General features: G+C 34.5%; 1 protein-coding gene across 3 annotated transcripts in view; it reads left to right on the top strand.

The window, feature by feature from the left end:
- GSK3B (glycogen synthase kinase 3 beta) overlaps positions 1-22546 on the top strand; it is a 222505-nt gene that overhangs the window by 150357 nt on the left and 49602 nt on the right. For all 3 annotated transcript variants that reach the window (XM_047725992.1, XM_047725979.1, XM_047725988.1), the window contains one exon: positions 3451-3548. In XM_047725992.1, the coding sequence (XP_047581948.1) occupies positions 3451-3548 (98 nt within the window). The remainder of the gene's footprint in view (positions 1-3450; positions 3549-22546) is intronic.

Below are 22546 nucleotides of genomic sequence, written 5' to 3'. Positions count from 1 at the left end.
ACTCATTCTCATGTCTCTTATTTCCGTTTGTGCTTTTCTTTTGCTGTGATGCAGCTCTTCTTCTTTTCCCTAACCTCCTGTCACCTTATACTTCTTTTTTTAACATGAAAAATTCATGTATTGAAAAACTAAGCACAAAAAACTTCTAGTTGGCTAAAATAAGCAATTCACTCTTGAATAATTTTATTTTTTGTAGATGCTATATATAGTCAACTTCTTATCCACCTTACCACCTGATATGGCATAATAGCATGACAATTTACATATTGAAAATTAATGATTATCTCTCTAATCTTAACCTTGACCTCTTCAAGTATTTTCCCTTTGTCTTTTTTTAAGTTTTTATTTAAATTCCAGTTATTTAATATACAGTGTAATATTAGTTTCAAGTGTACAATACAGTGATTTAACACTTGCATATAAAACCCAGTGCTCATCACAAGTACACTCCTTAAACCCCATCACCTATTTGACCCATCCTCCACCCACCTCACCTGATAACCATCAGTTTGTTCCTTATAGTTGAGAGTCTGCTTCTTTGTTTGCCTCTCTCTCTTTTTTCCCCTTTGCTTATTTGTTTTGTTTCTTGAATTCCACATATGAGTGAAATCATATGGTATTTTTTTCTTTGACTTACTTTGCTTAGCATAATACTCTCTTGCTCCATTCTTGTCTGTCTTTGCAAATGGCAAGATTTTCATTCTTTTTTATGGCTGAGTAATATTCCTTCATATATACGTGTGTGTATGCATATATATGTGTACGTGTGTATGTGTGACCATCCGTCCATTAATGGCTCCATAATTTGGCTATTGTAGATAATGTTGCTATAAACATTGGGGTGTGTATATCCCTTTGGATTAGTATTTTTTTATTCTTTAGGTAAATACCTAGAGTGCAATTGCTGGATCTTGGGGTAGTTCATTCTATTTTTAACTTTTTGAGGAAATTCCATACTGTTTTCCAGAGTGGCTGTACCAGTTTGCATTGCTACCAGCAATGGAAGAGGGTTCCCTTTTTCCACATCCTCACCTTCACCTGTTGTTTCTTGTGTTGTTGATTTTAGTCATTCTGACAGATGTGAGGTAATAGCTCATTGTAGTTTTGATTTGTATTTCCCCAATGAACAGTGATATTGAGCATCTTTTCATGTGTCTTTTGGCCATTTTCCCACATTTTGGGAAAATGTCTATTCATGTCTTCTGCCCATTTTTTAATTGGAATATTTATTTTTGCATGTGTGTTGAGTTTTATAAGTTCTTTATATATTTTAGATACTTTTTAACAGATTTGCCATTTGCAAATATCTTCTCCCAATCTGTAGTCTTTCTTTTAATTTAACTGATTGTTTCCTTCTGTATATAGAAGCTTTTTATTTTGATCAATCCAGTTGTTTATTTTTGCTTTTGTTTTCCTTGCCTCAGGAGACATATCTAGAAAGAAGTTGCTATGACCGATGTCAGAGAGGTTATTTCCTGTGTTTCTCTCTAGGATTTTTATGGTTTCAGGTCTCACATTTAACTTTTTAATCCATTTTGAATTTATTTTTGTGTTTGATGTAAGAAAGCAGTTTCATTCTTCTGCACGTTACGCTCCAGTTTTCCCAACACCGTTTGTTGAAGAGACTGTCTTTCCCATTGGATATTCTTTCCTACTTTGTCGAGGATTAATTGTTGTGGGTTCATTTCTGGGTTTTCTGTTCTGTTGATCTATGTGCCTATTTTTGTAGCAATACCATATTGTTTTGATCACTACAGCTTTGTGTGATAAACTTGAAGTCCAGAATTGTGATGCCTCCAGCTTCTCTTTTCTTTTTTAGTTTGCTTTGGCTATTTGGGGTCTTTTGTGATCCCTACAAGTTTTAGGATTGTTTGTTCTAAGTCTGTGAAAATTGCTGGTGGTATTTTGACAGAGATTGCATTAAATGTTGATTTGGGTCATATAGACATTTCAACAATATTTGTTCTTCTGATCCATGAGCATGGGATATCTTTCCTTTTCTTTGTGTCATCTTCAGTTTCTTTCCTCAGTGTTTTATAGTTTTCAGTGTACAGATTTTTTACATCTTTAGTTAAGTTTATTCTTTTGGTTTTTGGGAGTAATTGTAAATGGGACTGTTTCCTTAATTTCTCTTTCTGCTGCTTCATTATTGGTGCATTAAAATGCAACAGATTGTGGTACATTGTTTTTTTTATCCTGTGAGTTTACTGAATTCCTTCATCAGTTCTAGCACTTTCTAGTGGAATCTTTTGGGTTTTCTATATAGAGTATCGTATCATCTGCAAATCAAGAAAGTTTATTCTTACTTGCCAGTATGGATGCCTTTTATTTCTTTTTGTGGTCTGATTGCTGTGACTAGGACTTCTAGTGCTATGTTAAATACCAGTGGTGAGAGTGGATATCCCTGTCTTGTTCTTCACCATAGGGGAAAAGCTCCCAGTTTTTCCCCATTGAGGATGATATTAGCTGTGAGTTTTTCATATATGGCCTTTATTGTGTTGAGGTATGATCCCTCTAAACCTACTTATTGAGAGGTTTTTTTTTTATCATGAATGGATATTATACATTGTCACATGCTTTTGTTGCATCTACTGAAATGATCATATGGTTCTTGTTCTTTCTTTTATTAATGTAGTATATCAAGTTGATTGATTTGTGAATATTGAACCATACTTGCAACACAGGAATAAATCCCATTTGATCATGGTGAATTTTTTTTAATGTATTGTTGGATTCAGTTTGCTAGTATTTTATTGAGAATTTTTATATCCATGTTCATCAAGGATATTGTCCTGTAGTTCTTTTTTTTTATTGGAGTCTTTAGGTGATTTTGGTATGAGAATAAATAGAATGAGTTTGGAAGTTTTCCTTCCTTTTTCTATTCTTTAGGATTTGTGAAATAAAATTTATTCCTCTCTTTGCATTTTAAAATGGAAATATATTTAAGTGCATTCTTTCATCAGTCATATTACAACACAAAAGCCAACCATTTAAAGCTTAAAATTTTTTATCAGAGTTTGCATTGGTTTAAAACTCTGTGTATAGAGATTGAAGACTTGTTTGTTGCTATTTTGTAAGCACTGCCAATGTACAGAGGTTATATCACTTTGACTTATTTTAGAGTATGATAAGTAGATAATCATACCCCATGTTTTGGTGCTATAATCCCATCTTGGTTGTTGAAGATTTGAACACCTGATATTTGATAATTAAATGGACTTGACCCTTTGTTGGAATTTGCTTATTGGCCTTTTTCCTCTTTGGTAAGTTTACACTACAAGGATAATTTGATGACTTTCTCCCTCGGTTTTGGATTGTACAGTTTTTTGCTTGTGACATTTACTCTGTGATCAGAGTAAAACTAGGAAATGTATACAAATAGTTTTCAATGCAACTTAAGCTACAAGCATTAGTAACTCTTAGTAATGGTAACTCTTGTTTTCTTTATAGACGTATGGTCTGCAGGCTGTGTGTTGGCTGAGCTGTTATTAGGACAACCAATATTTCCAGGGGACAGTGGTGTGGATCAATTGGTGGAAATAATCAAGGTGAGAAGTTTGAATCAGAATTTTTGAATTGCAGGGAGTTTTGTTGTTATTCTGAGAATCCATATCACCCACACCAACAAAAAACTTAAAAAATGGAGAAAGTGATCTAATATCCCATAAAAAGGTCAGCTACAGAGGAGTTATAAGAACACAGCCTCTTGGTTTCTAATTGAGTTACTCTTCTGTTATATGATCATTTAAAAGGTATCTTAGATATCTGATGCAAAAAAAAATTGGATATATCTGTTATTTAAATTACTTAAAAGCCATAAGATCACTAAAATATATAAAAACCAAATAAAAGCACAAGCTATATGTATTTTTACTCACTCTGTCCTCTCTGCTCCTAATATTCTGCTGAGCACATGGTGCTTATATTTTTCAATATATAAGTATTTGTAAAATGAAAGAATGACTGTCTACTTGTATAAGCAGACCACTGATAGAAGCAGAATTTTGACTTAGGAGTTTAACATAAGTTAATTTATTAGCTCTTACAAGCACTTTTATTAACAATACCAGACTTAAAATATTATTACCTTGGAATTAATATTGTCTCTTAACAGTAAGGCTGAGGTTTTAATTGATTTTTTAAATGTAATTTTTAAAAGTTCTTAATATTTGAGACCTTAAAGTTCCCACCCTCTTAAAAAAAAAAAAATCTAGTGTCTGTATATTTAGACCACTAGATTGCTTCATTCTAAGGTTACAGTTTGTCCAAAGCAACAGCACTGCTTTCTTTTGGGTTTTAGTCTTGATTTGCTGAATATTTCATAGAAATGTAAAGTTCAAAATCTCCTTAGAGATGTAGTCCAATTCTCCAATCAGTGAAAGAACCATCTTCGTTATATTCCTGACAGATGGATTTCCAGTGTTTCCTTGAATACTTCCAACATCAAAATACTGCTTTGGGATTCAGTCTGCTCTATGTCTAAACACCTTGAATTTAGTTTTTCTTTGCTGAGCTATAACTCCTCAGTAGCTTTTATCAGTTGTACACAGGACTATGATTACATTACTTAAAATTCCTTGTACTTCATTCTATAAAAATATGTCACTTTTGGTAAGGTGATTTTGCTAAATATTAATGTGTGCAAGTATGGTTAAAAAGATCAGCAAGTGATCAGAAATCTTCCTTACTATCTATATGACTTTTTTATGATTTGCACCTGAGACCTCTGTGGTATTTGCAGTCTTTTGGGGGTAACCATCTTTTAGTTTCAAATTAAACTTTAACCTTTGTTCATCAGATTTACTTTCTGATTCCCACACCATACTCAGATCTAATAAGTTCAGATAGTTTGGTCATTTGATTTCCTAAAAGCTCATTCCACATCCACATTATCCCTGTATTAAACTCTAATATAGGGGTTGGCAGCCTTTTTCTTTAGAGAGCTAGATAAAATATGTTAGGGTTTAGGAGCTAAAGCACAAATCAAGGAAGGATGTCCTAGAAGTATACAAAAAGAGAAAACAAATTTCATTGTGGAAATTTATAATAATTGAGCACAAATTTTTTGTAATACAAATCTACTAATTAGAAGATTGGAGTTCTTTGGAGGGGGGCTGTAACATTTCTTTTAATTGAGATTCAAAGTTCGTATTCTCTATCATCAAATTGACTGCAAATTATTATCTGTAAAATCAGTCGTTAGTTCATAGGCCCAAAAAAACACATGAGATTGGGCTGTAGTTTAACCCATACTGTGGTACAACTATTCAGCATTTCTTTTACCCCAGGCTTTCACTTGATGTACTTGAGCTCACCATACTACAATTCTGTGGGCATATTGCTATTCTATTTGTCATTTATGTTCAGCTTATTAGAATTATGTTGCTTTTCTATGGATTATAGTTTAGAACTTTGTGATGATTTATTGTTTGTCATTAATTTCAGTTCATACTTGATACAAGTGAAATTACTATCTATCTCATGCTTGCCATCATATCTTATAAACCTTTATATCTAGAGCTTTTTGCACCACCACTATTATAGTCCTTTCAATTCAGTTTTCTCCTTAGTTTGTATTTATTTAATAGTAGAAACTGTCAGTTTGTTATTAATGATTTAACACTTCATTTTTATTTAGGGCTTATTTGTTTTAAGTTGTCCATGATGAGTTTGTAGTAGTAGGCCAACTCTAAAACGAAATACTCTTTTCATTAATGTGTTATCTTGTCCTCTTGGATTTATATGTGAGGAACATAGTCACAACCCTGCTGTAGTTCTAAGACGACTATCTCTACATGTTTTGAAGGTAATATAAATAAGGGAGTTAGGATCCCAGAGCACTTTGGAATATCCAGCTTCTTGATCTGTTTTAGAGTTTTAAGCATAACTCCCCAGAATAAATGAAATCCCAGTATTAGTTTACCACCCATTTGGTGACCTGAAGTTTATACATTACATTGAGATTAATAGACATTGTGTTGTGTGTGTGAATAGCATGACTCTACATCCTATTGCACGGAGGTTAAATAAACATTGTACAGGTTTTGTGTATATGTTTAATATAGCTCTAAAATCTTGTTGATCCTGTATTTCTGTTCCCTAAATATTTAATATCTCTGATGTTTCACTGAAATAAAAATACATAACTAATCCTAAGGTAGTTACTCTTCTAGTTTTCCTGATCTAAATCGTAAATTAGAAAAGTTGTATAGGTTAGCTTTCAAAGTTCAGTGTTACAAAACACATTTTACATTTTAAACAGATATGGTCATTATTGCTAATCAGGAGTTCAAGAATAGATTTGAATTTTACATGAAATGTGGTCTTGTAAGTGCCCAAATCAATTCTCAGGTTTTTTGAGGTAATAGTAATTAGGGAATCCATAAAAACCTCTTCTTTTCTGCTACTTTCCCTTTAAAATTTCATGGGGATTCCTTTGGAGTATCTGGAGGTAGCTGAACCCCCTGTAAAATACTCTTCTCTCTGAATCTGAGTTTATGCAAAAAAATGAATAGTCATCCAGCAGATTTCAAGTGTTTTATATGTGGTAGACTTGCCTCATTACTTTATAAACTTTCTGAGCAGGGACTTTCTTTATAATTGTGTGTCATTATCCAAGGGCACCAGAATAGTTTCCAGTAAAGATTTAAATTGAATTAAACTGCAAGACAGTCATTGTTCATTCATGAATTTGGATTACTTAGGAATTAATAAGAAAAGTTGTGATTGTTGTATATGTTGTTCATTAAATTTTATTGGCTCAGATCTCCATGCCAATAATTTGTAGCATGAGTAATACAGTTTTATAAACTGAGCTTAACTTCGTCTCATTCTAACCAACCTTTTTAATCTCCTCTCTCCCTACCCTCTAATAAGAAGACTTCTGCAAAATATTTAGGACAAATCCAATTATGTTATGGTCAAATAGGTTAAAAGTATAAAGCAGAATGTAATTGAAAGTCTTGAAAAAAAATCATTTCTAAGCATGAAGTACACTTAATTTTCTGAGGTTGATTTCATACGTAGGATTGTTAGATCAGGATTTCATTATGCCAGGGACTTCTTAAATAAGATTTATTTTTCTTAAATTCTTCCTTAAAATACTAGTTAAAATAACCTCAAGAAATATCTGACGTGGTTTCAGATATCTGATGAAAAATACAGTATTTGGGGAGACCCTGTACCAGGAGTTTCACAAACATTGGTTCAGTGACATAGCATTGTCCCACGGCATCTCTGCTATCAGTCATAGCAATACAGTTATTTAGAAAAGAGTCTCTGAAAACTTGGAGGAGGTACCTTTTTTTTAATGACAATAATTTTTTTTAATATAATTATGCTGTATTTTCTATGCTCAGTTCAGAAGACTGAGAAAACACAGGCATACAAATACAAAGAATAGAACAGAAACAGTCACTATTCTGGAACATCATGAAAAATAACTTCTATAAATATTTTGATATCCTTTTCTGTGCATCTATATGTTTAAACAAAAATGACATGAATAATCCATTTCTCACAAGAAGCATGTTTTGACTAAGTGATCTTTGAAAATGACTAGATTCTGGTGTATGATTATATTCTGAAGTACATAATTGATACTGAGAAGAATAGCATTATGAAGGTAAAGTGATATATTATTGCCTTGGAAAGAAATTACATGATATATTTGACTTCTCAAAGATTTGATCATTAACTTATATAAATGACATGTACCCCGTATTCCCCAAATGAATTGAAGTTGAAGCACTCTATGAAGCTCTGGACCTGGGAATGCTATAAATTTTACTAACAGTTTATTTTCCCCCTCCAAATTCTAAAATATAAATTTCAAGTAAGGAAAGGGAAACTCAGTGCAAAGTTTAATTTCTGGATTAAAGTATCACAAAACCAAAAGTTTGAAAGAAACCAATTTTTTTTTGTAGAATTTCAAATTTTAAATTAATTAGTGTTTGTAGAGATATGCCTTTATTTACTATAAACATCTACTTAGACTTACTAATAATTTGACCATTGCTTTCTAATGGAAGGGTTTTAGGGCAGAATTAGAGTCCCATCTCTTGATGATAGAATTTCAGTAGCTTCCATAAGTTTTAGATTTGGATATATCTCTTTTAGAAAAACATGTTTTAGAAAAACATGACAAATACATAAATTATTTGTAGTAATAAAATTGTTATAAGGCAATTAAAGTTACTTAGTGGGTTAAGTAAGTTAAGCTCAGTGGGTTAAGCCTCTGCCTTCGGCTCAGGTCATGATCTCAGGGTTCTGGGATCGAGCCCCGCATTGGGCTCTCTGCTCAGCAGGGAGCCTACTTCCTCCTCTCTCTCTGCCTGCCTCTCTACCTACTTGTGATCTCTATCTGTCAAATAAATAAATAAATATTTAAAAAATAGATAAATAAAAATCTTAAAAAATATATATAAGATAATCTTCCATATTTAAAAAAAAGTGTTTTTTACCTTAAAAAACAACTTTTACTAAATTGTTGTTTAATTTCTCTTAGCAATAATTACTCAATTTAGATACCTGCCTAGGTAGCTCTTATATAGGTAAGAGCTAATAAAATCTTATCTTTAGTAGAAGCTTTATTTAAGAATTTGAAAGTAGGAAACAGTAAGAATCCAGATAATCTTTTGATTTTGTTATTACAGCTAAGTAGGTGGGATTATGATGCCTATTGGCAGAGAAAGATTTAGAAAAAAAGATTTAGCAGTGGAGAGTAGAATTAAGGGGAGAGGCAAAAGAGAGGATTTTCACTTTTTATTGTTCTGTGATGTTGATTTTTTTCAAACAGTCTTATCTTTTAGTGGTCACAGAGACTATGAAAACAAAAATGTTTTCAATTGTGCTGGAATCTTTTATTAGCAAACAAAAACATATTAAGAGCCACATTTTATTATAAATGTTTGCCTAAATAATTGTTTTCCTAGTCTTCCAGTTTGATCACTGTTTATAGTATAATTTAGACAAAGAGATCAGTGATTACTTTACTTCTCAAAAGTCTGCATTTTCAGGTATTGGGAAACTACTGCTAATCACAAAAGCTGCCACTCCTTGAGACTTTACTTTGCATCAGGCATTGAGCTAAGCACTAGACATACAATACCACATTTAACCCTTAAATTAATCCTAGGAAAATGATGGTGATTACCACCACCACCATATCCGGGAAAGATTGGGTGATTCACCCAATTTACCAATTTACTAAATTTTATAGCTCAGGGAGAAAAATATGGTCCTTATGTCAATTTGATATCCAGAACTGATTGAACGATATTTATTATATATTATCTATAAACTTTTATTATATATAATCATTAATATTATATATATCATATGTAAAATGTGATCACAAACTAAAGGAAAAAGGCCCTCAATCTCATTATAATGAATATACCAGATTAGTTCAAGATGTTTTTGGATTAGGTCTAATTGTGTTTCACCTAAAGTAATCAAAGTTATAATGGTGGATTTCTTTGCTTTCAAGTACAGCTCAACCTTAACTTTCATTATATTTGTTTAGCAAATGTTTTAGATTTTCAGTTATCCTGTCCCCCTATTATGGCTTGTTCAGTACCTGTATGCATCATTCTCCTTTCCTTGCTTAACATTTTCACTATCCAATAGTCTCTCAGACAGAACTTTAAGATATTAATTAAGCTAGACTTTAATAAGTATAAAAAATATTTATTTTCCCAAGATTTTTGATGGATTCATGATGTATCTTTGCTAACATGCTTATGGAGTTTAATCATATATTACCTGGGGACTTTTTTTTTTTTTTTTAAAGATTTTATTTATTTATTTGTCAGAGAGAGAGCGAGCACAGGCAGACAGAGCGGCAGGCAGAGGCAGAGGGAGAAGCAGGCTCCCCACAGAACAAGGAGCCCGATGTGGGACTCGATCCCAGGACTCTGGGATCATGACCTGAGCCGAAGGCAGCGGCTCAACCAACTGAGCCACCCAGGCATCACCTGGGGACATTTCTTATATTCTGGAGCTCTTGTGTTGGTAACAGACCACAGGAACTATATATTAAACTTAATTCTATCTCTTTTTTCCACTTTCCAGAACATGTAAGTATACTTCATTATACATTATGGTATACACTTTTACTTATAATACATATATTGTTTGTAATTATAAATAAAATATTTGATTGCTTAATACATTCTCTTATTATTTAAATTTTTCCATGTTTATTACTGACTGGAACAGCAATTTTTAATAATTTTTGGATCCTGGGGCGCCTGGATGGCTAAGTGGGTTGAGCCTTTGCCTTCAGCTCAGGTCATGATCTCAGGGTCCTGGGATCGAGTCCCGTATTGGGCTCTCTGCTTGGCAGGGAGCCTGCTTTCTCCTCTCTCTCTCTGCCTGCCTATCTACCTACTTGTGATCTCTCTCTGTCAAATAAATAAATAAAAATATTTAAGAAAAAAAAATAATTTTTGGATCCTGTACCACTTTGAAAATCTGTTTATAGCAATGGACTCTCCTCCAGAAAAATGCATACATACCAGAATTTTACATATAGTTTCAGGTGATTCTTGGGCTTTCTGAAGCTCATCCAGGAGCCCTAGGTTAAATATCCCTATACTAGTACAAGGTACTATGGTTATACTTTTTGGTAACTGTATAGTGAATATTACTTCATCATTTTTTAAAGCAAGTAAGTAAAGGAGCCATTAGATAATTATTTTAATGTAATTGCTCATCTGCATTGTTACATTAAATTTAGTGTTTTCCATAGACCAAAAGAAATTTCCGTTTTAACTTACTGCTGTGAAATTTTATTGGCTCTACAATAACTTATTCGTACTTGGTTAAATCTCTGTTTACTGTAGGTGTGGAAAGTGGTTTTCTGGCAATGTGACTCATTACATCTTTTGACTTGAGAATGACATCCATTTGAAATCTTTACTTTCTGGGGCGCCTGGGTGGCTCAGTGGGTTAAAGCCTCTGCCTTCGGCTCAGGTCATGATCCCAGGGTCCTGGGATCGAGCCCCGCATCAGGCTCTCTGCTCAGCGGGGAGCCTGCTTCCCTCTCTCTCTGTCTGCCTCTCTGCCTACTTGTGATCTCTGTCTGTCAAATAAATTAAAAAAAAAAAAAATGAAATCTTTACTTTCCCCAAAATAACAAGTGTGAGATCATTTAATAAGTTGCCAATATATGTTTTATCTAAAGAAATTTTACACACAAATGAAGTTTTATGACCTTGTCATCTCAAAAGTAATTTACTGATAGTCATATTTTAGGATCCGTGTCAAAAAAAACCATTCATAGGATTGCTCATATTGGGATATACATACCCTTTACTTAGCAATTAACACATTCTTTTGCACAGTTGTGCAAAAAGTTGAATTATTTTGTGTATTTGCTTACTCTCAAGGCCCTAGTTTAATATATTATTTTTCTTTGGCATAAAGATGTAAAGGGGCAGTTGAGAAATGGGTCAGAGTCAGAAATCTGTCAAGTTAACAGCATTCATAATCCAGACCCTAATTTCAAGACCAGTGTTGAGAAATCTCTGCTTCCTTTTTTTAGCAAAAGGTTAGAAATGTTGAGAGCAATGATTCTTAACAGTTGAGCAGTGAAAAAAATATAAAGAAACACTGGAATCTTAGGGTCATTTATAGTTTATAAAAGTGTACTGAATCCTGTATCATATTTATAAAACAAAATGTTTTGTTTTATTGATACACATGATAGAAAACATGAAAAAAGTCACTATAGTGTTAGTGATTCTCAAAGGAAGGAAGAGTTGGGTGATGTGTGAAGAAAATATTTACATGTCCTGGGGGCGCCTGAGTGCTCAATTGGTTAATTGTCTGCGCTCTGCTTAGGTCATGATCCTAGGGTCCTGGAATCAAGTCTCACATTGAGCATCCTGTTCAGCAGGGAGTCTGCTTCTCCCTCTCCTTTTCCCTCTCCCTCTGCCTCTCCTCCAGCTTGCTCTCTTTTGCTCACTCTCTCTCTCAAATAAATAAACAAAATCTTAAATAATAAATAAATTAAATTTTTAAAAAATTTTTATTTATTTATTTGACAGACAAGAGATCACAAGTAGGCAGAGAAGCAGGCAGAGAGAGAGAGGAGGAAGCAGGCTCCCTGCTGAGCAGAGAGCCCGATATGGGGCCTATCCCAGGACCCTGGGATCAGGACCTGAGCTGAAGGCAGAGGCTTAACCCACTGAGCCACCCAGGTGCCCCAGTAAATAAAATCTTTAAAAAATATATTTACATGTCTCAAAAGGGGGTGTGATATTTTTTTAAAGAAGTTATTCTTTTTTTTTTTTTTAAGATTTTATTTATTTATTTGACAGATAGAGATCACAGGCAGGCAGAGAGGCAGGCAGAGAGAGAGAGAGAGAGGGGAGGAAGCAGGCTCCCCGCTGAGCAGAGAGCCCGATGCGGGGCTCAATCCCAGGACCCTGGGATCATGACCTGAGCCGAAGGCAGAGGCTTTAACCCACTGAGCCACCCAGGCGCCCCAGGGGGTGTGATATTTTTAAATTTAGAAAAACAAAGTAGGTTTTTTTTCCTAACTGTGAAGAGATTCTGATCCCACCCCCACTCCCATCCCCCACCACCATACCGCTTCCACTCCTTTCCTTTTTTTATTCATTTGTGAGCATACTACTTTGATTGAGATTCACCTAGGGAAAAAAGGTCTTTTTTGACTCCTGTGAATATGTGTTAGCCAAGAATGACTTTTACTTATATTCAGCAGTTTGCTAAATCAAAACAATAGCTACCTTTTTGGGGAGAACGAGAGGACTTGTTTCCAAGTATAAAATTTTATTCAAGAAATAACGAGAGCGAAAGCAGTCTTTAAAAAAAGTAATGAAACTGGAGTAATTGTAATTCCAATTTTAGAAACTTATTATGTGACTGTAGTAATCAAGAGAAGTGCATATACAATGGGCTAGTATTTGGCTGTAAGAAAGAAGGAAATCCTGCCATTTTCAACAACATGGTTGGACTTTAAAGGCATAACCCTAATGGAGATAAGTCTGACAGAGAGAGACAAATACTGCATGGGATCACTTATATGTGAAATCAAAAAAAGAAAAGGAAAGAAAGAAAAAAGTCATAATCATAGAAAGAGAGAATGGAAAAGTGGTTGCCAAGGGCTGGGGAGTGGGGAGAAATGAGGAAAGGTTGGTAAAAGGTACAGACTTTCAGCTGTGAATAAGCTGTAGTGATCTGATATATAACACGGCAACTATAGTTGATAACACTGCATTATTTAATCAAAATTTGCTGAGGGAGTAGAACTTAAATGTTCTCCAAAAAAAATAAATAAATAAATAAAAATGTCTGGTGTTGTATGTGTTAAAAAGATGGTGGAAATCCTTTCACAATGTATTTATACATCAGATCACCAGGATGTACACTTTATATGTCTTATAATTTTGTCAGTCATGCGAAAAAGAAAGAGAAAAAAAGGCATAGTGGCACAAGCATAGCCCTATAGATCAATGAATTAGAATTGAGAGTCCAGAAATAAACCTTTACATTTAAGGTCATACCTTAAACCCTACAAGGGTTCCAAGGCAATTCAGTGGGGGAAAGAACAGTCTTTTTAGAGCTTGGAACTAAATATCCATATGCAAAAGAGTGATGTTGGACTCCTACCTCATACTGTATTATAAAAACTAACTCAAAATGGATCAGAGACCTAAAGGCAAGAGCCACAACTGTAAAACTTTTGGAAGGAAACCTTTATGACCTTCAATTAAAAAGTGATTTCAATGAAGTTTCCGTAGTGTAGTGGTTATCACGTTCGCCTAACCTAAAAAGTGATTTCTTAGATATGACACATAAGACACAAACAATAATAGAAAAAATATATTCATTGAACTTCGAAATTTGAAACTTTTTTAAAAACATAAAAACCCACAGAATGGGAGAAAAATTTTACAAATCCTATATATTATAAGGTACTTACATTCAGAATATGTTAAGAACTCTTACAACTCAACAATAAAGACAGTCCAATAAAAAATGAGTCAAAGGTCTGAATAAACATTTCTTTAAAAACATCCAAATGGCCAGGAAGCACAAGAAAAGATGCTTACCATCCTTAGTCATTAGAGAAATGCAATTCAGTACCATAATAAATACATCACGGTCACTAGGATAGCTAGAATAAAAAGACAAACAATAACTAGTGTTGGTGAGGATATGGGGAAATTAAAACCCTCACACATTGCTGGTGGGATTGTAGAGTGGTGCAAACCAAAAACAGTTTATATAAATATGTTTAAAATATTAATCATAGAATTACCATATGACCCAGCAATTCCATTTATAGGTCTGTACCTCAGAAAATTGAAAACACAAAAACTGTCTACACAGATGTTCAAAGCAACATCATTTATAGCCAAATAGCGGAAACATTTCAAATGTCCACCATCTGATGAATGAATAAAGAAAATGTCAAGCATGAAAGGCCCCATGTTGTGTGATTCCATTTATGTGAAATGTTCAGAATAAACACATCTGTTTAGATCTGTTAGAAAGTAGGTAAGTAGTTGTCAGGAGCTTGGGAGGAATGGGAATAAAAGTAATTGTTCTTGGGTATAGTGTTTCATTTTGCGGTGATGAACATGTTATAAAATTAGATGACAGTGATGGTTGTACACCTCTGGGAATATACTAACAACCACCAAGTTGTATAATTTAAAGGAATAAATTTCATAATATGTGAAATATATCTCAATAAAGATGTTATTTTTTAAAAAGAATGTGGGCATCTATCTGTGGAACTCTTGGTAAGGTAGCTCTGTTTCCACCATATTTTAAGGAAGGCAGTGAACTCTGATCATAATTTTGCTAAGGACTCCAGAAGACTTCTTATATTTATACATCTACTGGCTCCTAGAAAGAGAGGGGGAACAGATCCAGTTAAGTGATAGTTGGTGTAAGGGTGAATGGTGTAAGAGCATAGACACTTAAAGGGACCCTCCTACACTAGTTCATTCTCCCTAGGCTGAAAACTTTAAATTAGCCAAATCATGCAGTCGTATTCAAATAACATGATAACTTGCTGCCCTTTTCAATTAAGTTCTTTCTTTTTTTTTTTTTTAAGATTTTATTTATTTATTTGACAGAGATCACAAGTAGGCAGAGAGAGAGGGGGAGGCAGGCTCCCTGCTGAGCAGAGAGCCTGAAGTGGGGCTTGATCCCAGAACCCTGGGATCATGACCCGAGCCGAAGACAGAGGCTTTAACCCACAGAGCCACCCAGGCGCCCCTTCAGTGAAGTTCTAATGAGATTTTAAAAATTCATGCTACCCTTGTTAGGGCTTTTTATTCCTTGCCTTCTGGAATTTGGAAGGGAGAAACCACAAAAACAACAATTTCTTATTCCAAAATTTCAATCAGATATTATGGGGAAGGTGTAGAAATTAGATAAAATCTATATATCTTGAAAGGTATTGTAGTGAAATTTTTTTTAAAGATTTTATTCATTTGGGGCACTTGTTTGGCTCAGTGGGTTAAGCCTCTGCCTTCCACTCAGGTCATGATCTCAGGGTCCTGGGATTGAGCCCCACTTCAGGCTCTCTGCTCAGCAGGGCTCCTGCTTCCCCCTCTCTCTCTGCCTGCCTCTCTGCCTACTTGTGATCTCTCTCTCTCTGTCAAATAAATAAATAAAATCTTAAAAAAAAAATTTTTTTTTCCATTTACTTGAGAGACCGCAAACAAGAGAGAGAGCATGAGCGGGGGAGGGGGCAGAGGGTTAGGGAGTCTACTGAGCAGCTCCATCCCAGGACCCTAAGACCATGACTTAAACTGAACACAGACGCTTAACTGAGTGAGCCACCCAGGTGCCCCTATCCAGTGGATTTTAAAAAGGAAAGCCTTCAAATTATAGGGAAATGCCAGAATGAATGACACATTATATCAGTGTTCTGGAAGCAAAAATGTAGTGGTTCCAGTGTCATTAAAATACTGATATTTTGAAATACAGTAGTTGAGTAACATGTTTTACTGGTTTTTAAACCAGAGACATTTGTCAAGTTTATGGTATAGCAGCCAACCTGAGAGTTACATAAACTGAAAAACAGTTCTTTTTTGCAAAAAAGAAGTGAAGACGTTTCATTGTTCAACCATGGTACATATAATCTCTCTGGCCTCTATGTTAATTCAGTTTTTATCCACTTATTTAAAAAGTTTCATTATATATAGGTGTAGCCATGCATCCCTTTAGTCTTTCATGGTACATATCACTTTAACTACTACTATTGCTTTTGTTAGGTGTTGGGCTAGAACATAGAGGGTTCTTGCTCTCAAGGAGTTCAGAGACTAAAAGGGAAGAGAGGAACAGCTGAGGACAATAGAGTAAGGCAGGTATTATCCCAGAAGTCTAGGCAGAGTACAAAGGCAGAAGTATTCTATTTGGAGGAAGTGCTGTCTGGAAATGCATCATAGGACAGGTAACTTTTGAGCTAAATCTTGAAACATGGAAAGGTATTCAGCATTTAGAGAAAGGAAGGAAATAGAGGACATACATATGAATTTGGGCAAAGATGCTTTGTGAAAATGGGTCTATTGTGTGTTTATGGTTTGAGCGTAAGGTTCTGAATGGTGGGTATAGTGGAATATGAGTTTACTGGGGAAGAGAAGACTGGACCTGTGGGCTGTGGCCAGATCACATTAGCCTATAGGTAATTGGAAACCACTGCAGAATTTTAAGTAGAAGAATAACAACTTTCTAATTGGATTTCTTTTATTTTACCCTTGCTTTTAAGACTGTACATGCAGCATTCTGTTGCTGAAGTTTGGCGACCTCTGGTGTTGAAGTATTAAAAACAAAGCTGTGAAAACTTCATAGCTTTTCTCAGATGAGTCTTAGCTTTATTTCTTTGAAAAAATAAATCATAATTCCTAATTTGATATTTATCAGTGTCTCGGTACATACGTAGCTAAATGAATGAGAAGATGTTACAGCAAATGTGGATGGGACTGGCTACAAATGAAATGATGGATTTAACCATGCACAGTATACCCAGAGGAATATGGCCGGACTGATCTCTGAGTCTTTGAATGTTTTCACCACCTAACTCCTCATGATCTAGGATGATGGGCCAAAGAAAATGTGTTTTTTTGCAGTAAATGGAAGGGTCTTTTTCTAATAATAAATAACTGAGAATACATATATTCTTTCCAATGGTGTGATCATTTTTAACATCTCCCCCCCTTTTTTAATTGTGTGAACTATCATACTTACAGAAAGTACATACAACATTTATGTGCAGTTTCATTTCCTTTAAGTCTTTGGAGGAACTCACTTTTGAGGTAAAATAAGGTTTTGTTTTGGGGTTTTGTTTGTTTTAAGTATATCCTTAGTCTAAAAGTTTGGGGAAATGTATTTTTCTGTCTTTTAAAATTTAAGGGAACTCTTAAGACTTGATTGTGTCTGAAATGATGAGGTCTATTTCAAACATATTTTTTTATCCATGAAATGAAAAGTTTCAATTTACGTAATTTGAAAGGTTCCATATGTATAATTCAGATGGAGTAAGGTAGAAATACACTCTGCATATAATAAAATTTAATATCAAACATAAAGATATGATCACGTAGAAATAGGATAGTCCATTTGTTAAATTGTCTTGTATTTATTGTGTTGATTACAGATAGTGATGCATTTAGAATCTTTGCTCTTCATAACCTATACTCACTTACCTTTTAGCCTTTAACATTGCTTTCCCCTCAATATTTAGTTCTTAATTTCTGTCACTATTCAGCTGTTAATATTACCCAAATCAGGCCATTTTCTACTCTACGCATAGTGTGTAGAGAATGTGCTTCTGACTCATTTGCTTTCTAGACTCCTTACATAAAATCAGCTCTTGTCTTTCCTTCCAGAACGCTTTCCTGAATCACTTGCTCACTCTAGTGCAGGGTACAACTTTCACCTCAACATATCTACACTTAAACTTTGTTGTACTGATCTTTGCAGATTTTATAAGTCTCTCTACCCTAGAGTACTATAAAGATAGAAACTCAGTAAATGTCTTGAATGAATGAATGACTTAAGAGACTGAGCAAAAATCTTTAAATGCCTCTTGATTGTCTTACCTTTGCATTCTTACATTCCTTTGCATCTTAAATCATACCTTTGCTTTCTTTTTTAATTTTAATTAAATTATAATGTATTATTTGTTTCAGGGGTACAGGTCTGTGATTCATCAGTCTTACACAATTCACAGCACTCACCATAGCGCATATCCTCCCCAGTGTCCATCACCCAGCAGCCCTATCCCTCCCACTCCTCTCTCCTCCAACAATCCTCAGTTTGTTTCCTGAGATTAAGAGTCTGTTATGGTTTGTCTCCCTCTCTGGTTTCATGAGAATTTGAGAAGCAAGACAGAATCATAGGGGAAGGGAGGGAAAAATTAAACAAGATGAAATACTTTGCTTTCTTAAAAACTATTCATATTGTATATAAAATAATTCCAGTTGTAGGGTTTGATATAGACTCTGATACTTTATTTTTTATTTTTTTTTAAGATTTATTTATTTATTTGACTGATCACAAGTAGGCAGAGAGGCAGGCAAGAGAGAGAGAGAGAGAGGAAGGGAAGCAGGTTCCCCGCTGAGCAGAAAGCCCGAAGCAGGGCTCGATCCCAGGACCCTGGGATCACGACCTGAGCCGAAGGCAGAGGCTTTAACCCACTGAGCCACCCAGGCACCGCAAAAGTAGTCATTTTAAGTATTCAGTTTAATAAGCCTTGATAAACATATATAACCGCTATCCAGTCAAGATTTAGAACATGTCCACCACCCCCAAAATTTCCTGTGTACAGCCTGGGGTGAGTAATCATCCCAATGTGCCCAGGACCTGAGGTCTTTTCTAGGATAGCACCAGGCAAACAGGACAGTTGATCATTCTGTTCATGCCCCTTTATAGTTGGCCCCCCATCTTCTGTCTCAGGTGTGACCATTGGTCTGCTTTCTGTCACTACAGATTAGTTTTTCCTATTCTATAATTTCATTTGAATGTATGTTTCTTTTGTATCTGGCTTTTCTAGCTCAACATCTTGTTTTTTTGTTGTTGTTTTTTTTTAAGATTTTATTTATTTATTTGACAGAGATCACAAGTAGGCAGAGAGGCAGGCAGAGAGAGAGGAGGAAGCAGGCTCCCTGGTGAGCAGAGAGCCCGATGTGGATGTGGGGCTCAATCCCAGGACCCTGGGATCATGACCTGAGCCTAAGGCAGAGGCTTTAACCCACTGAGCCACCCAGGCGCCCCTCAACATCTTGTTTTTGAAGTTCATCCATGTTGCCTGTATCACCTGTTTATTCCATTTTATGCTGAGTTGTATTCTGTTAACATACCAAGAGTTTTTTTTACCTGTTTATCTGTACCTTGATGTTTGGCTTTGGTTTTTAGCTATTACAAGTAAAACTGCTATAAATGTTTGTTTATTAATCTTTTTACAGGTATATGTTTATATTTCTCTTCAAAAAAGGATTAGGATTAAAGTTGCTAGACATGTGATAACTGTATGTTACCTTTATAAGAAGTTACCATGTTATTTTCCAAAGCAGTTCTACTATTTTTCACTCCCAACAACATATAAGAGTTCCTGTGTTCTACATTCTTACCTATAAATGGTATTCATAGTAATTTCAAGTATAGTCTTAAAATTACTTTTATCATTAGAAAATAACCCTCTTTATTTTAATTTCCTTGCCCTGAAATCTCCATTTTCTGATATTAATGTAGACAATCCATCTTCTAATGATAAGTGTTTGCATGGTATAACTTTCTGCATTTTGACCTGTGTGTCTTTATACTTAGTTTCTTTCTCATAGACAACATAGACTTACTGTCTTTTTGTAGAGTCTGGCAACTACTACTTTTTAACTGGACTGTTTAGACCATTTACATTCAATGTAATTGTCGCTGTGGTTGAGTTTAAGTATTTTACTTTGATATTTATTTTTCATTCCATTTTTTTCTCCTTTACTGCCACCTTATGGATATAATGAGCCTTTTTTATTTCCCCAATGGGAAGTTTAAGCTATACGTCCTTATTGTATTTTTTAAAGTTGTTCTGAAATTGAAAATAGACATGTTAATTTTGTCACAGTCTATAAATAATAATATACCACTTCACATATGAAGTAAGAGCCTTGCAACAGTATATTTCTATTTCCCTTTCCTGTCCTTTATATTACTGTGGTCAGACATTTTTACTTCTATAATACTTTTATAATACTTTGTTGTTTTGCTTTAAGCACTCAGTTTCTTAAGAAATTTAAAAGCAAGGGAGAAATATACGTTTAGCCACATTTTTACCATTTTTGGTGGTCTTTATTCCTCTGTATAGATAGGAATGTCCATTTGGAATCCTTTTCTTTGATCCTGAAAGTACTTTCTTATAGTGAGAATCTGGTGACAAACTCTCTTAACTTTTGTTTGCTTAATAATGTCTTTTGAAGGTTATTTTCACCAGATATACAATTTCTTGGTTTCCAGCTTTTTCTTTTCATTCTTTAGAAAGGTCTCTAGTTTCTTCTGGATTGGGTTGTTTCTGATGAGTAGTCAGCTGTTATTCCTATTGTTAATACACTGTGCATATAATGTGTCTCTTTGTTTTGGGAAAGATTTTCCCTTTATCAGTGGGCTTTACTGGTTGACTGTAACTCTGTATGGTATTTTTTGTATCGTATTGCTTGAGATTCATTGAGCTTTTCATTAAATTTTCATCAAATTTGGAAAAATTTTAGCCACTATTTCTTCAGATAGGTTTTTTTTTTTTTTGTATGTGTTCCCCCATACCCCTTCGGAAACTTGAAACTTCTCAAACATGTACATATGTTTTTCTGGCTTTTTTTTTTTTTTTTTTAAATCTCCGTGCTTCAATTTTTTTCATTTCTTTTTCTTTTTTTTTTTTTAAGATGTTTTATTTATTTATTTTTGAGAGAGAGAGAGAGAGAGAGAGAGTGAGCACGAGCATGAGGAGGGGCAGAGGGAGAAGCAGACTCCCCGCTCAACAAGGAGCCTGATGTGGGACTCAGTCCCAGGACCCGAGGATCATGACCTGAACCAAAGGCAGATGCTTAACCAACTGAGCCATCCAGACACCCCTATATTGACCACCTTTAAGCAATTATGCTCCCAAAGTAATTCAGTAACAACATCAGTTTCTGTAACTTGGGCTTTGCAGTAAAAACAATTCTTGCAGTACATTTGCAACATGGATGGTAGTAGAAGATATTATGCAAATGAAATAAGTCAGTCAGAGAAAGACAAATACTGTATTATTCTACTCATGTGGAATTTAAGAAACAAAACTGATGAACATAGGGGGAGGAAAGGAGAAATAGAAAAAGTCAAAAACAGAGGGAAGCAAACCAGAAGAGACTCTTAACTATAAGGGAACAAACTGAGGATTTCTGGAGGGGAAGTTGGTGAGGGGAAGTTGGTGAGGGATAACTGGGTGATGGACATTAAGGAGGGCGCTTGATATAATGAGCACTAGTTGTTAACATGCAACTGATGAATCACTAAATTCTACCCTGAAACTAATAATACACTGTATGTTAAGTAAATTGAATTTAAATTTAAAAAAATTAGAACAAAATAAAAACAGAGATTCTTGCAATAAAATTACTTACAGTTGCACAGCTATATTATTTGCCCACCATTTAACATTCCAACCAAGATCTTACACATGTGAAATAATCACAACAGACAAAAATATTAAAAGTTGCATAGTTGGGGGCACCTGGGTGGCTCAGTGGGTTAAAGCCTCTGCCTTTGGCTCAGGTCATGATCTCAGGGTCCTGGAATTGAGCCCCGCGTCGGGCTCTCTGCTCAGCGGGGAGCCTGCTTCCCCCTCTCTCTCTGCCTGCCTCTCTGCCTGCTTGTGATCTCTGTCTGTCAAATAAATAAATAAATAAAATCTAAATAAAATTTTAAAAAAAAGTTGCATAGTTGGTATTGCAGATATACTTAAGCGTGACTAAGCATGGGATTTACAGTAAGAATCTATAGTTAAGGAAGCCTGAAAGTGATACATCAAAATTACTGAATCATAAGAATTTTCACAAGAATTTGTAAAATAAATTTGAGATTTGCTAAACTTTCTAATTTTCTTTAGCTAATCAGATGCTTGCATTTCTTCATATAATTCTTATATTGCCTAAAATCTATAATATTAACAGTTTAAGATACTCTTTTTATTAAGTTGAATTACCAGATATGGGTAGATTTTATTTAAATCATGAAGGGTTTTGTTAAGTCTGTTTAATTTTTTAAACTTAAAATTATAGCCTCGTGATCTTAAAAAATCTTAGTATATCCTGCACAATTCAAAAGGATTTAGATTTCCTTTTATGGTAAAATCAGTGGAGTTTATGGAAATGATTTTTTAAATTATTTTTTAAAAAATCTTTTCCTTGTTTTTGCTATTAATGTTGGGTAGACCATTTTAAGGAGTCAACTGCACATGCATTTGAATCCCATATTTACAAATGACAAACTGTAGCTTTGAGAAGTCAGTTTACCTCCATCAGCTATA

Source organism: Lutra lutra, chromosome 1, assembly GCF_902655055.1.
Source record: "Lutra lutra chromosome 1, mLutLut1.2, whole genome shotgun sequence".
Taxonomy (NCBI): Eukaryota; Metazoa; Chordata; class Mammalia; order Carnivora; family Mustelidae; genus Lutra; species Lutra lutra.
Note: the sequence above shows the minus strand (reverse complement) of the source record. Positions and strands in the feature narration are given on the sequence as shown.